The sequence below is a fragment of the Mustela lutreola genome, chromosome 17 (genome assembly GCF_030435805.1).
Source record: "Mustela lutreola isolate mMusLut2 chromosome 17, mMusLut2.pri, whole genome shotgun sequence".
NCBI lineage: Eukaryota > Metazoa > Chordata > Mammalia > Carnivora > Mustelidae > Mustela > Mustela lutreola.
This window is the reverse complement of record NC_081306.1, coordinates 23,806,542-23,819,966: the sequence shown is the minus strand read 5'-3', so window position 1 is coordinate 23,819,966 and position 13,425 is coordinate 23,806,542. Positions and strand designations below refer to the sequence as shown.

Here is a 13,425-nt window from a genome sequence, read left to right as displayed (position 1 = left end):
GGCTGCGCTCAGACCTCACCCAGGCTGTGACCAAGTGTCTCTGGCTCTGGCACACAGCTCCACCTGGAGTCTCCGAAACCCTTAAATCGCTGAGCTCTTTTGGGGGGATCTCCCCAGATCCTGTGCCATGGATTACGGTTCAAGGTAACGCTGAGTTGAGAGGTCACTCCTTGGCTCTCTTTCTGTTGCCGGCTTCCCCGCTCTATTACCTGCATGTTCTATGACACTCAGACACCCCCGGGCCTTCTGTGACCCTGCAGGACCTGGGGCCACGCCGTCCCTGCACAGGCTTCAGCCCGGTTTAGCCTCTGGAGCGACGTCCCTCAGTGCACATCGCTTTTAAAAGTCCTGGTTTTGTGCTCTGTTGCTTGTCAGGAGCCGGACCCTCCCCACGGGGTCTATCTTCCCATCGCTTTGGATTCACTTCTCCGTGGGTCCGACCTTTCAGAAAGTAGTCGATATTCTGTTTCTCAAATTGATGCTCTTATTCTCTTCGATCTCCTGTTGGATTTGTAGGTGTTTGGAAAGGTTTGATAAGCTATCTAGCTCGTCTCCTGCTACCTGATGTCATCTCAGCCTGCTATTTCTCCACCATCTTGACTCCTCCCTCCCTCTGGATTGTTAATCTTTGTACATTTTGAGGACTCAATTAAGTAATATACACTAAAATTCAGAGGATGTATCCAGAGCAAATTAACTGACACAGAAAGATAAGGCACAAAACAATTACGTTACTAAACATATCCGGATCCCCAGTGTTGGCCTGAATGTGGAAACTAGCTCCATACCAGCGTCCCTGAGGTGGTGTTTGGAGGAAAACACAGTTTGTCCTAGGATGAGTCTTTCCCATAAGCCCGGTAGTGGCATCTGATGGTGCTGGTCTCTGCAAACCTGGGAACCATAGCGAGGATAGAAGTTAAAGGAGAATAGAGCTTCATGACAAAAGACATTTGTCATGTGATAACTGAGGGAAGGATTGAAAACGGGTAAGGAAGTTTCATCGGTTTTGATCCTGCAGGCAAAGAAAAATGGTGAAGGAAAGGCTGTAAGAACAGCTTTGATCCCACAGTCCAATTATAGTCAGGTGAAAGTGTTTCCTGTGTCAGGATCAATTGTATGAGGGGACAGATAAGAGGAGGATGGCCACATTGGCAGATGATTGAAAATCACACCCAGTGTTGGGTTTTGTCTGATGAAAACCATTGTCCCCCCTCACAGACGAGAAGTGGAAGAAATGCGAGAAGAGCTGCAGGAGTCTAACCTCACCTTCAACCACAAGGTAACCGGAGTTGTGTCCAACACACTGACCCCTTGGCGCCCCCTGCAGGTGATGGTCGTGGCCCTTAGAGCCCTGAACATGGGTTTCTGGTGTGTTGGCTTTTTCAGATCGCAGTTCAAGAGAGGAATGCTCTGGCTAACTGGGTAAGTATTTTCCTTTTCCTCATCTTTGTTTGCGGCACAGTCGGGCACAACTGAAGGTGGGTGTGTTTTTCTGCCGCAGATGAAGGCTCGATATTGGGAAGCAAGGATGATGCAGCAGAGCAGGGAGAACGCCTACTGGAAATACAGGTGTGAGAGTTTGATGTGCGTTTTTACGGGTGTTTGGAGAGGTGAGGGCTATGCTGTTTACTGCCTAGGAGAGGACGTGGTGTTGTAATTCCTAGAGATGTCCATTCTTTTTCTGTGTTCAAGACTGCGCATGATGCAAAGGGAGATGCTGCCTGTGGGATCCGTGAGGCGGGAACTGATGCCGGGAAGGCCTGAGTTGCAGAAGCCTGTGTGGCAAGGTAGGGAGCACGATGGGAAATGCAGCAGTCTGATTTCTGCTGTGAAACCACACGGTGTCCTTCCTGTTCCTGTGGGTGATTGCTGTGTGTCCTGGAGAGAATCACAAGCCTGCAGGTTGTCTGAAGGGGTGACAGGAGGGTGCTTTTCTTATATGCCCCCAGGCAGCAGGACACTTGCCCCCGTGACAGGTGGAGCTCACGCCGCTCCACACCTTACCCCTGCTACCCCCTTCGGAAGAGCTGAGCCTGAGAAGGTGCGAGACAAGCGCCCTTCCCACCTTGACTCAGTGGTCAAACCTTGACAAAAAAAAAAAAAAAAAAAAAAAAGACTATTGGTGAAAAAGGGCATTTATTTACTCATTATGGAGGTTTCTCTATTTTTGTTTTATTTGTCATCTATAGGACCATATTGAGCAATGAAATATATTTTACTCCTCTCATGTTATCGGTGCAATGCCATAGCTTTATTGCTCAATCTGTCTATGATTTCTTTGTTCGTGACTATACAAATGTCAAAGTCTGTTTCTTCCCTGAAATGTTTTTTTGTTGGCCAGTCACTCATTCTAGGTCCCAACTGCAGGATGGACAAATGAACCATCCACCTGTGGCCTGAGAAGAGAACATGGGCTGTTCATGTTGAGGGTTTGTGGATGTCCACACGCAAGGCTATTCTCACTTAGGTGTTTAAACTATGAAGATAAAGTAATTTTTTCCTGATGTGTGTTGGGCACCCCAATTTTAGTGTTGATAGCCAGTTATACCCCAACCTGTTTACACGTGATGGATTACTTACAGAAACACTGGAACCAGGGCCCTGGAGTGTCTCACGCAAGAGGTGACTGGTGTCTCTCATTGCAAAGGACCCACTTGAGTCACGGGTGAAACCCTCTGATAAGGGACCCAAGTGTGAGAAAGAGTGCAAGATGGGAGAGGAAGGCATGGAGAGCATGAAACCACAATAAACCTCTGACCTTTGTCTGATCTAGCATCTAGAGTGGTTCCCAGGATGAACAGCAGCACTAACCCTCAAAGGGACCCAGAGATGCATACGGTAAGTGCTTGGGCATTTTTAGTTGTGTCTGTTTCTGAAATGGATTGCAGTGTGGACAGGTCCCTGTCCTAGCCTGTGGCCTTGGTGTGTGTCCTGCGATCATCCCTTTCAGAGTGCACGCTGTTCACCCAGGAGCCTCCACCTGCTCCCTTAGAGATCTTCAAATTTGTGCTTCCTCCCAAAGCTGTAGATGCTTTGCAACACGGGATGGTAGGATGCTCACCTCATGCATCTGTGTATGTGTGTGTGTGTGTGTGTGTACGTGTGTGTATGTGTGTGTGTACATAACTCGAGGAGGGTGACATCTCACCCCACAGTGAAGTCAGCTAGTCCGGCTGACTCCTTGCGGTTTGCTTTCCTGCGGGAGCTGGAGCATTTTTAGTATTCGGGTCAGGAGACTAACCTGGGAGGGTGTCTGCAGAGGTCCTCAGATGGAAAATGGGAAAAGCCAGGACCGCGTCACACTTGCCCCACATGCTTTGGGCAGCTTGAGTGTTTGTGGAGAAGGTGAGCTGTGACCTCCCGTGCGTCCCATCTGAGTGGATGAAGACGACAGCTAGATTCCCTCCAGTTGGCCCCTGGGTGAGATGATGATGAACTCTGACAGGTGCCAGGTGTGTCATAGAAAATACCCCCTGGAGCAGCAGCCCTGCAGAGGGAATCCCAGTGACTCTCTACAAGGCCCACACCTCACACGTGTTTAACTTATGCTTCTGTGAGCGGGTTCTGATGGGGTCTGATGGCTGTGCCAGCTCATAGTGTCTCTCCTGACCCATCCTGGGAGCATTGCCTGTGCTCTCCAGACACACTGGTTCCCATTTGGGGGTATCGAATTGGCCCATCAGTGGTTCTCAGCACCCAGGACTAGGCATTTGCTCTGTGCCTGAGCTAAGGACTGTCCGAATGTCGGGGACGTGGATCCACAGAGCTGGTCTCGCTCACTCGAAGGGGTCCTGTTTCTCTCAGAAAACACTCTTCCAGGTCCTCTGCAGGACTCCGGACACTCCTATCTCCTCAGCGCTGTCTGTGGCCATGGACAGCCCTTGTGGAGTGTAGAAGATCCCATTGTCAGGGAGGGAAGCAGAGCTGGTCAGGGGGGATGCTGGTGGGCTTCCGGTTGACCCACAAGCACCTGCACTTCCATGCATGGACACCTGGCTTACCATGGCCTCTCATTGTGTTTGTTCTCAATGTATAGAAGGAGCTGCTCTGTTTGCTGTGGTGGGGGAGGTGTGGTCCCAGCTGTAGATACTGGCCTGTCCTGAGTGGAGTTTTTTCCTTAGTTGATTATCCTTGGTGTCACACTCTTGTCTCTGTCGAGGTGTGCAGACCTATATTAACATGTGGTGACAGTAGTTTTCCCCATGGCATCTCTTCACCCCAGGTGCTAGGTGAGACACAGGGGGCGGATAGCCGTTCTGGCACAGATGCTATAGTATTGGAACATGGTGGTGGGGAAGATGTGTGTGCGGATGTGTACCCCTGCCTGCCCACAGTGCACTCCGGGGAAGTAACTGGGGGAGGAGGGCCCCTCCCTCCGCAGTGAAGTCCTCTGGCCAGCCCAACTCCCTTTAGGTTACGTTCAGGTGCACTGGTGTTGTGCTCATGCTGGGGATAGATGGGTCTGGGAATCCTCACAAACGGAAACTGGGGAAAACTCTGCATTTTATACTGTCTCCTTTGCAGTCTGCAATGTTCTCAGGGCATGTTTCACGAGTCATCTCCATTTTACTTCTGATGGAAAACGTGCCTTGCAGAACCAGCCCATTTAAGACCCTGTCTACAAGTATTTTGAAGTGTCAAAGCTCTTATGTGCACTGTCGTAATCTCACACTGGGTCACATGTTCTTAAGGGGGACATCAGTGATTACATGCATGATCACTGCCTCCCAGACCTTCAGCTGGGTTTCCAGGAGCAGGTCATTGGGTCCTAAGTTACTGTGAGAGTTGATTTCTTTTCTCATCACACGTGTGGAGTTTTCCACTGGGAAGCATATACCCTTTTGTGAATTCTCTCATATGGCCTTCCCATCTTCATTTCCCATTGTACAAAATTACTCTGGAACTCAGTAGGTTGAAATTTCCAAATGACTATGTTTTCAGACAAACACAGGGAGCGCCTGTGTGGCTAAGTGCATTAAAGCCTCTGCCTTAGGCTCAGGTCATGATCCTAGTTCCTGGGATCAAGCCCCACATCAGACTCTCTGCTCAGCAGAGAGCCTGCTTCCCTTCCCCTCTCTCTCTCTGCCTCTCTGCCTGCTTCTGATCTCTGTCTGCCAAATAAATAAAATCTTTAAAAAAAAAAAAAAAAGACAAGCACAGATGCTGAGTGTAAATAAAGGTTTTTGGTATCATGTCCCTCGGAAGACACTTTTCCAGTGCCCCTGTCAGACCACAAGGCCCTAATTCCTCAAGTGTCTTTGTAGCCATGGACAGAAACTGTAGAGAGTAGAGGACCCCTTTGTCAGGAGCGAGGCAGCGTGGGGAGAGTCAGGGACTTACAGGCCAACGATTCCCTTCAAGTAGCTCAGAAACTTTGTGGAGAAAGGGCATTCAGTTTCGTCACACTCTCTCTATTCTGACAAGCAAAATCTTCTCTGGTGGCTGAGGAGGATAGAGGAAGTGTTGTCCAGGATGTCGATGCCTCCGTGTCTGGAATGTGCTGCTTTAGTCTGCAATGTTCCTTTTTCATCTTTAAGACACGACTTCTTGCTGGAGAATGTGGGCCGACATGGGCAGTGATGTGTGGTGACAGGCTATTCCTGTAACAGCCATTACCCTCTCCACCCTCATTGGACTGGCCCCAGCTGGGAGGGGCATGTAAGTTTTCTAGCATGATGCAGCTCTCCTGGAAGGTGGTATTGGAGAAGGAGCCGGATGCTGAGAGCTCTTTGTTTTGGTTTCTTTTCTTGGTGTTGCAATTTTTGTCTGTTTTCCTAAAATATTTTCTTGTCTGTTCTGCAGGTCGCTAGAGGTGTGAGAGAGTTCCCTCATTGCCCAGGGCTCCTCCATATGCCCTACCACATGGGGTGGAATGTACCAGACTTCCCTCCTCCTCATCCACCTCCACAGTGGTGGACATGGGGGCCTCGGGCACACCTCGTTCCTCCACCACATGGTGAGATGATCTGAATTGACATGGGTCATAGAGCTTATTCATAGTTGAACCACTTCTGTCAGTGGTGAGTATGGAGAGGTGGTACCACAAGGCTTTGCAATGCAGCAATACGCCCAAGTGAGGACATGGTAACATTGCTCCTCTTTGTCTGACGTCCATCTCATGGACTGTCTGGTTCACCATACAGAACTGGGCATCAGGCTTCTACTATGGAGCAGAAAGTGACATTCCACAGAGGACAGACATAGAAGCATTGCTCAGGTGCACCACACAGACACGACGTTTTGGGCTCTGGGCTGGACAAAGCACAACCTTCACATCAGTCTCACACGTGGAGACCCCAGTTGTCCAGCATTATAGATTAGTTCTGGAAACATATGTCCCAGGCAGAATGGTCGTATCAGCGAGGGTGATGGACAGTTCCCATCTTCGTCCACAGGGGTCAGGGGAGTCCTGTGAGAAACACAGTGGACCCTCCAGAAGGAGAGAGGGGAATAGGCTGGGGCAGGGGTAGAGGGTTGGCTTGAATCCTGTGTGGTCGTCGCCAGTCTGAAACCACCTCTGTCCCTTCTAGGCCTTCGGTCCAAATCAGAAGCCTGTGGAGTTCAAGGGGACAATAGCAGCACCATGCCCGAGAAGGTCCCAGAGAAGAACCAAGTAAATGCTGGGGCGTTTTCAGTTGTACCCATTTCTGGAATCCTGTTCCTCTCTGGGCAGCACAATGTCTTGGCCTGTGTGTGTTGGGTATATCCTGGGGTCTGTGTGTGGTGTCGTTTCCTGTTCAAAGTGGCAAGTCTTCATGCAGAGCTTACAGGTGTCTATTTCCAGATCATCACCTTCTGGTTGTGTCAGTGGAGCAAAGGCAGAGTTTGTGTTCAGGGCTTGACATTCAAGGGGAAACCAGGCTGGGGACCCTGTATGATTCTGAAGTTCTTCAGGACACACGTGCATGTTCCTGGCTATTTGCACACACTGAGCAGTGGGCAGGTGCCATTGCTGGGAAGTGTCTCCGTTGCACAATGGCAGACATCTGTCTCTTACCGTCGTGCACATCCAGCACCCGCATACGTTGTTCTGGGAGGGATGAAACACCTCTCACTTCATCTGCGGCGTGTAGGGTTTAAGCTGTCATTTCCTTAGTTGTATAAACACCTGACACAGGCCTGTGGTCCCTTCATTCCTCATTAGTGTAGGGGTCTGCCCTTGTCCTCTGCAGTTTAGAAACTTGTGGGTAACGCTCTTGTCTGGTCTGGGAGGTGAGAATGAAAGAAAAAGTGGCAGATGCCGGAGGCAGGTGTAGAGGGTTTGTTGGAATGTTGCTCAGTTACTTCCAGGTGGAGAAGCTTCTGTCTTTTCCATGGTGTGGGTCAGATACAGATGCTGGAGCGTCCTCACAAGGACCAGCGGTGCTGCCCACAGGCCTCTCGTGGCGTGGCAGAGTGAAGGCTGATAGACATGTTAACTTTCTTCTGGTTGTTCTGTATTTGGAATTGATGGACCTTGTCTTCCAGTCATACTGAGAGGGTTGTAGGTTCCTTGTGGCAGAGAGCTGCCCTTCTCCGAACGCTGGGCACAGCAGGTGTCACACACATATGGCACGGAGACGATGCTCTGTGCTCCGGGAGGGATGAGGCCTTAATGTGAGGAATTGAAGGTGTGTGTCTGAGAGAAGGGAGGGACACACTGATGACAGGACATAGACCGTGTGTTCCGTATAAGTTGTGGGCATCCACAACCTCCTGTTTCTGTGTGACTCAGGTCTCCCTCCCTTCTTTCTGGATACATCTCTAGTTCTTCCCTTATACGGAAGAACTAGATGCCCAGAAGGCCCGAGGTGCTCAGGGAGAGGCTGGGCTTCTCTCAGGGAGGGTGAGGCCGTTCCCGGCAGGCTAGCAGCTCGAGAGTGAGTGTGAAGACACCACGCCGTCCACACCGACTGCCGCATGTGTTCACTCACACAGTGCGGATCACGCCGTTATTTGTCTCAGAATGTCGTTTTTGCCATGAATCCATTCACTCATAGTCTGTGAAGAGCGTTGTTTCCCTGAATTTCTGAAAATTCTGAACCATGTGAAAGAGTATTGTGGACATTTGGGAAATTTAACTTGGTCTTTGGGGATTCTTGTCTGGCTGACTTTAAGTCCCGCAGTGAGATAACATGAAGACAAGACGGAGAACCAGTGAAGGGTGGCCGCCCGGGCCTCAGCCCGAATCAGACTGTTAGTGGGAGAGTCAGGGTTGGCCAGGAGCAGCCCTAGCTGGAGCCCTGTCACCAGGCCTCCGCATCTGCGTCACCACTCTGCCTATAGCTGTGCATTTCTCTGGGACTTCAGTCCCAGTGTCCAGATTTGCCTGTGTTCCTGATTTCTCAACCCAAATACCAGCTCTCAGTGGGGCCTTCTCAGGGCCTCCGCTTTTATTTTAATATGTCATAGAGAGAACATATTGGATTCGGAGGTCACTAGAACAATAGGAGTTGAAGTACATAAAGAACCTGCAGGGGCTCCTGGGTGACTCAGTGGGTTAAGCAGCAGAATCTTGATTGCTGCTCCGGTCATGATCTCGAGCTTTTGAGATTGAGCCCCAAGTCGGGCTCGGTGCTGAGTGTGGAGCCTATCTGGGATTCTCTCTCTCCCTCACCTTCTCCCCCATCCGTGTTCACTCACAAGTTTGTGCTTTCTCTGTCTCTGTCTCAAAAAGAAAAAAATAATAATAATTGGCAAAGAATCTGGGCTCTGATCATTCACCATTCTCACTGTTTACATGAAAATAGCTCCATGCCAATGAGCATCAAAAAATGTTTATTTAAGTCCACAAAATACACTAAGAGTGTAATACCTCAGCCCCGGTAGTGGCAATTCTCATTTCAAAGACAAGGCAAAGAGCCCCCTTTTTTCTATTAAATGTCAGGTCCTAGCCACAATGAAGTAAAATATAGTTAAGAGAACAGGTACAATCAGATATTTCTATGTGAGATGTGAAGACAGTTATTGTCTATTACATACAGACTCACAGATGTGGCCACACACCCAAGTGTTCCTCCAAGGCCTCAGATACAGTATGGGAGGCAGAGAGCATTTAGGAAAACATAAGATCCCATTGTACTAACCCAAATCCTCTTGCCTTACAGGGTAATCATTTTGTAATGTGAAGACTTCCTTGACCTCCAACAACCAGGCTCCAATGAGTTTATATCTAGTCAAGATATGAATGTTTCTGCCTGGTGGTCTGAATGCTTTCCCTGCCCATCCTGTACCCTGTGCTTTGTCTCTCCTGGTACCTCCCCAATAAACTGTTCATGGTTCTGTCTCTGTGTCAGCATCTCCCTTCAGGGGGACCTACAGTCCCTCTCCTTCGAGGGCACAGGGTGAAGCCTTCAGACACAGATAACACCCTGGCAGCAGTGGGGGGATGGAGGATAGAGCAAGATTACCCTTCGTGGTACTACTACTGCAGGGACCCCAGGAACCTTTCTGGTGAGGGGGCCCAGTTTGAATTTAGATCTGCTGGTGTTTGTATTAACTCTGGTGACAGATCCTCTTGGGCACATGGCACCTGCTTGTTTACAGCGATAGTGATCAGCAGGACAGGTGGCTGTCCCCAGGCAGTGGTCTACTGTGACAGTGAGAGAATGAAGTGTCTTGTGAGGCCCTGAGAGCCTGGTGAGGAGGACCTGCATTAATCCAGGTTTTGTGCAGGGTTTTCACCTCACCAGCTGCCCCCCAACCACAAGGGGGCCTTGAGTGGAGCTGATGGTGGCAGTGTTTGTGGTAAGACCCATGATGCCCCACAGTCCTCCCACAGTTTCCCTGTTGAGGGATGGGCAGGGCAGAGGTCCCTGACAGGAGACCCATCCCTTCCTCAGCAGCAGGAGGATTTGGGTGTGTACGCTTCTGTCCCCTTTTAGGCCCTTTTTTCCCAATCCCTTCTGCAGCAGAGCTGCTGGATCCTGCAAAGCCCTCCTTCTTCCCAGGTCATGGGATCCAGCTCCATTCTCACTGCCCCAGGATAGAGAGCCAGAGCTGTATTTCCAGCCGGTTCACCCGATGCCCTGGGGAGACCCTGGGGCCTTTGCAGTAACTTCCTGCCTCCTGAGGTGTGACACCAAAGCTGCCTTGTTGGCTGAGTGCTGAGTAGGGGGCTCTGGGAGCTTCCCCAGAACATGCTGGTAGGTGAGAAAGTACAGGCGATGACATATTGGGGCTCTTCCCAGGGTTTGGTCCTCATTGTCCCTGAGGGCATTTGAAGACCCTATTTTACTCAGGGGTCTCTGGATTGAGAGGTCATGGGACACTGCAACAGAAATACTGTGGTTGGTTTTTTACCAATGCTGACTTGTTTCTGGGGAGAAATCGTGACTCCGCTTCAGAGAAACTGGAGCTACATTGGGTTGGGCCAGAAATGTAAGAACCATTGACCTTCAGGACCTTCTAGAAGGAGGAGCTGGGATCCCGCTCTCTGAGTTCTGCTAGACCCAGTACCCCAGGTAAAAGCACAGACTGTCCTGCACTGATGCTTTTATTACTTTTCAGTGTTTATTTTTTTCCAACAATGTTACAGTAGTTGGAAAACAAGTGCAAACTTGACAGGTCCCTGATTCCATAAACCTTTCATTTTTTTAAGGTTAAATTTACAAGGAAAACGGGAATTGTTTTATTTATCCTTTCTCGTGATCATTGGAAGGAAACTTATCAATAATATCTTCAAAACATGCCTTTTACCTCATCTCCCTTTCTCTGTTTTCTTTTTTAATGATTTTATGCAAGTACAGTGGTGAGGAGGGGGAGGCAGAGGCAGAGGGAGAAGGTGACTCAACACTGAGTGGGGACTCCAACGTGGGACTCGATCCCAGGATCCTGATATCAAGACCTGATCCACCCAGGTGCCCCTGCTTATCTCTTTATTCTCAACTGAGATTTGCCATGTTTTCTAATTTTCTCATGAGCCAGTAACAATCTTCAGGAGTTTTAAGTTGGTTAAAGAGTTCAGTAAGAGCTCTTACTCAGGATTCCACTGAGATTTCTTCTGTTCAAAGTGTCAAGACCACTTCTCAATATGCGAAAGATTGTACTAAGCAAAATTTGTGAATCAGCATTTGAAAAAAAGCTGCTGCTATTTGTTGAAGATATTAAAATAGATGCTTAGCTCCACTGATTCATGCACTTCCCACTTTTTTTTCCCTTTGTTGCTTATTTCTAATTCAGATATCATATTCATAGCTCTTCCTGAGTTTTCCATGCCTCACATGTACTTTTAGGTTCCTTTGTGACTTGTAAAGAAAACAGACCTTCTGGTGAACGTGCAACATTGTGTCCCTTCAGGATTTGTTGATTACATCTCTATTAACATTTCTCACTCATTTAAAACTATCATGCAACTTGACATATTACAAACGAAGTGTAATCTATATGCATCTGTATGATTTCATCTAATTATAGTGTATTTATTGGAGATTTTCTGTTTATGACTAAGACCTGAGAATATCTCCCAAGTTCATTGAATTTGGAAAAATCATATATCCTAAGAATGAAATTTTGAAAGTTTGCATATTGAAATATGGAATATGAAAGATGCATATTTGCATCTCCTAAATGGAGATGACGTCCCTCTTAAGGTTATTTTCTGAGCAAGGTGCAAGTGGACATAATCATTGTGAGGGAAGAAAAAAGGTCTTCCATTCTTTTCCAAACATGCTGCAGTTGTTCCATTATCTTATGTCTGGATATGGGCAATTATTTTTTCTTTTCAAATTTTTATTTAAGTTCTACTTAGTTAACATGCAGTGTGTGGATATAAGCAATCTTTTGACGGTATCCTTTTTTTAACCATTTATTGATTTCATAAATTAACATATCCTTATTTCTTCTCCATGCTAAGAAAATCAACCAATGTATCATCTATCTTTATGACCCAATTCTTTGTTTTTAGGATTTTATTTATTAATCTGAGAGACAGAGAAAGAGAGAGCATGTATGGAGGGGCTTAGGCAGAGGGAGAAGCAGACTCTGCTGAGCAGAGAGCCTGCTGCATGGCTAGATCCCAGGACCTTGAGAAATGACCAGAGCAGAAGGCAGGTGCTTAAACCCCTGAACCACCCAGGCGCACCCTTATGACAATTTTTTTAAAGATTCCATTTATTAGTTGGACAGACAGAGATCACGAGTAGGCAGAGAGGCAGGCAGAGAGAGAGGAGGAAGCAGGCTCCCTGCTCCGCAGAGAGCCCGATGCAGGGCTCGATCCCAGACCCCTGGGATGATGACCTGAGCCTGAGGCAGAGGCTCTAACCCACTGAGCCACCCAGGTGCTCCCCTTATGACATTCTCTCTTTTTTTTTTTTTACAATTTTATTTATTAGTTTTACAGAGAGAAAGCACAAGCAGAGGGAGTGGGAGAGGGAGAAGCAGGCTTCCCATAGAGCAGGGAGCCCGATGTGGGGCTTGATCTCAGGACTCTGGGATCATGACCTGAGCCAAAGGCAGATGCTTAACAACTGAGCCACCCAGGCGCCCCCCTTAAACATTCTTAATATGACATCTCTTATAATTGAAGCTTTTCCTCACTGATGGGCTTTACCTGTTTTCCCGTCAATAACCAGGGGATAGCATTTTTCTTTGAATATTCTCAATAGTGTTTCAGGTCTAATATAATGTTGTAGTAGCATTACAAATTATTTTTGAATTTTGTTATACATATAAGACTAGATCTTACTATCACTATATGATTAGGCATATAAACACTATAATAATCTATAATACTCTAAATTCAGAATCCTTCCAGAGTTTGGGCTTTCAATATTTTCTTGTGATCCCCTAAGATTTAAATTGTTTATTGCACAAAATTTAACATCTAAATCACTCCCAAAATATTCTTTCATTTTAAAATATTTTTTTTCATTTGCTACAAAGCACAACATAATAAATTATTAGTTTGAGTAATTTGTGAACTTTGTTTTGAACAAAAAAAACCCTTCATGATGAAATATTACATCTTTGTTGTGACAGATTCTGTTTCTGATCTGTGATATCAGTGAGCCAGAAATGACCCCTGTGTATTGGCAGCTGCTAAAAACCTTTGGCTGGTGCCTAAGTCAGATTTTTTTTCTACACATCCAGTCTTTTAAAAACATAACCCTGGAGAGCAGATGTTAAGGTATTGACTGCCTGCCTCAATTCTGTATGTCGTGAAACTGTGACCAACATTTTCTTATCATAAATAAAGTCAGTGAGTCAATCAAGCAATCCAGATTAATCCTTCAGCTCTAAAAGACCCTGAACAATTGTTGGCCTTCTAAATCCCTGAGGCAGAGACCCCGCGCCCCATCCAGGCTGCAGAAAGGCATTACTTAGGCTCATGTGTACTCACTTCAATGTCCCCAGTATTGGAAGGATTAATACTGTGATGGGCCACCCCTCTTGCAAACCTGTTGGTTCCTCAGGATATGGGGGTTCCATGTTACTGTCACATCTTTT

The 13,425-nt window shown here is 47.5% G+C and overlaps 1 protein-coding gene across 9 annotated transcripts in view; it reads left to right on the top strand.

The window, feature by feature from the left end:
* LOC131820142 (transport and Golgi organization protein 1 homolog) overlaps window positions 1-13,425 on the top strand; it is a 118,274-nt gene that overhangs the window by 56,585 nt on the left and 48,264 nt on the right. For 7 of the 9 annotated variants that reach the window (XM_059155716.1, XM_059155723.1, XM_059155722.1 and 4 more), the window contains 7 exons: window positions 1,219-1,279; window positions 1,387-1,422; window positions 1,502-1,569; window positions 1,693-1,787; window positions 2,774-2,838; window positions 5,803-5,956; window positions 6,531-6,613. In XM_059155716.1, the coding sequence (XP_059011699.1) occupies window positions 1,219-1,279; window positions 1,387-1,422; window positions 1,502-1,569; window positions 1,693-1,787; window positions 2,774-2,838; window positions 5,803-5,956; window positions 6,531-6,613 (562 nt within the window). Of the gene's footprint in view, window positions 1-1,218; window positions 1,280-1,386; window positions 1,423-1,501; window positions 1,570-1,692; window positions 1,788-2,773; window positions 2,839-5,537; window positions 5,659-5,802; window positions 5,957-6,530; window positions 6,614-9,086; window positions 9,262-13,425 lie in introns of those variants that run through there. The other 2 variants (XM_059155720.1, XM_059155724.1) reach the window with 2 other exon arrangements.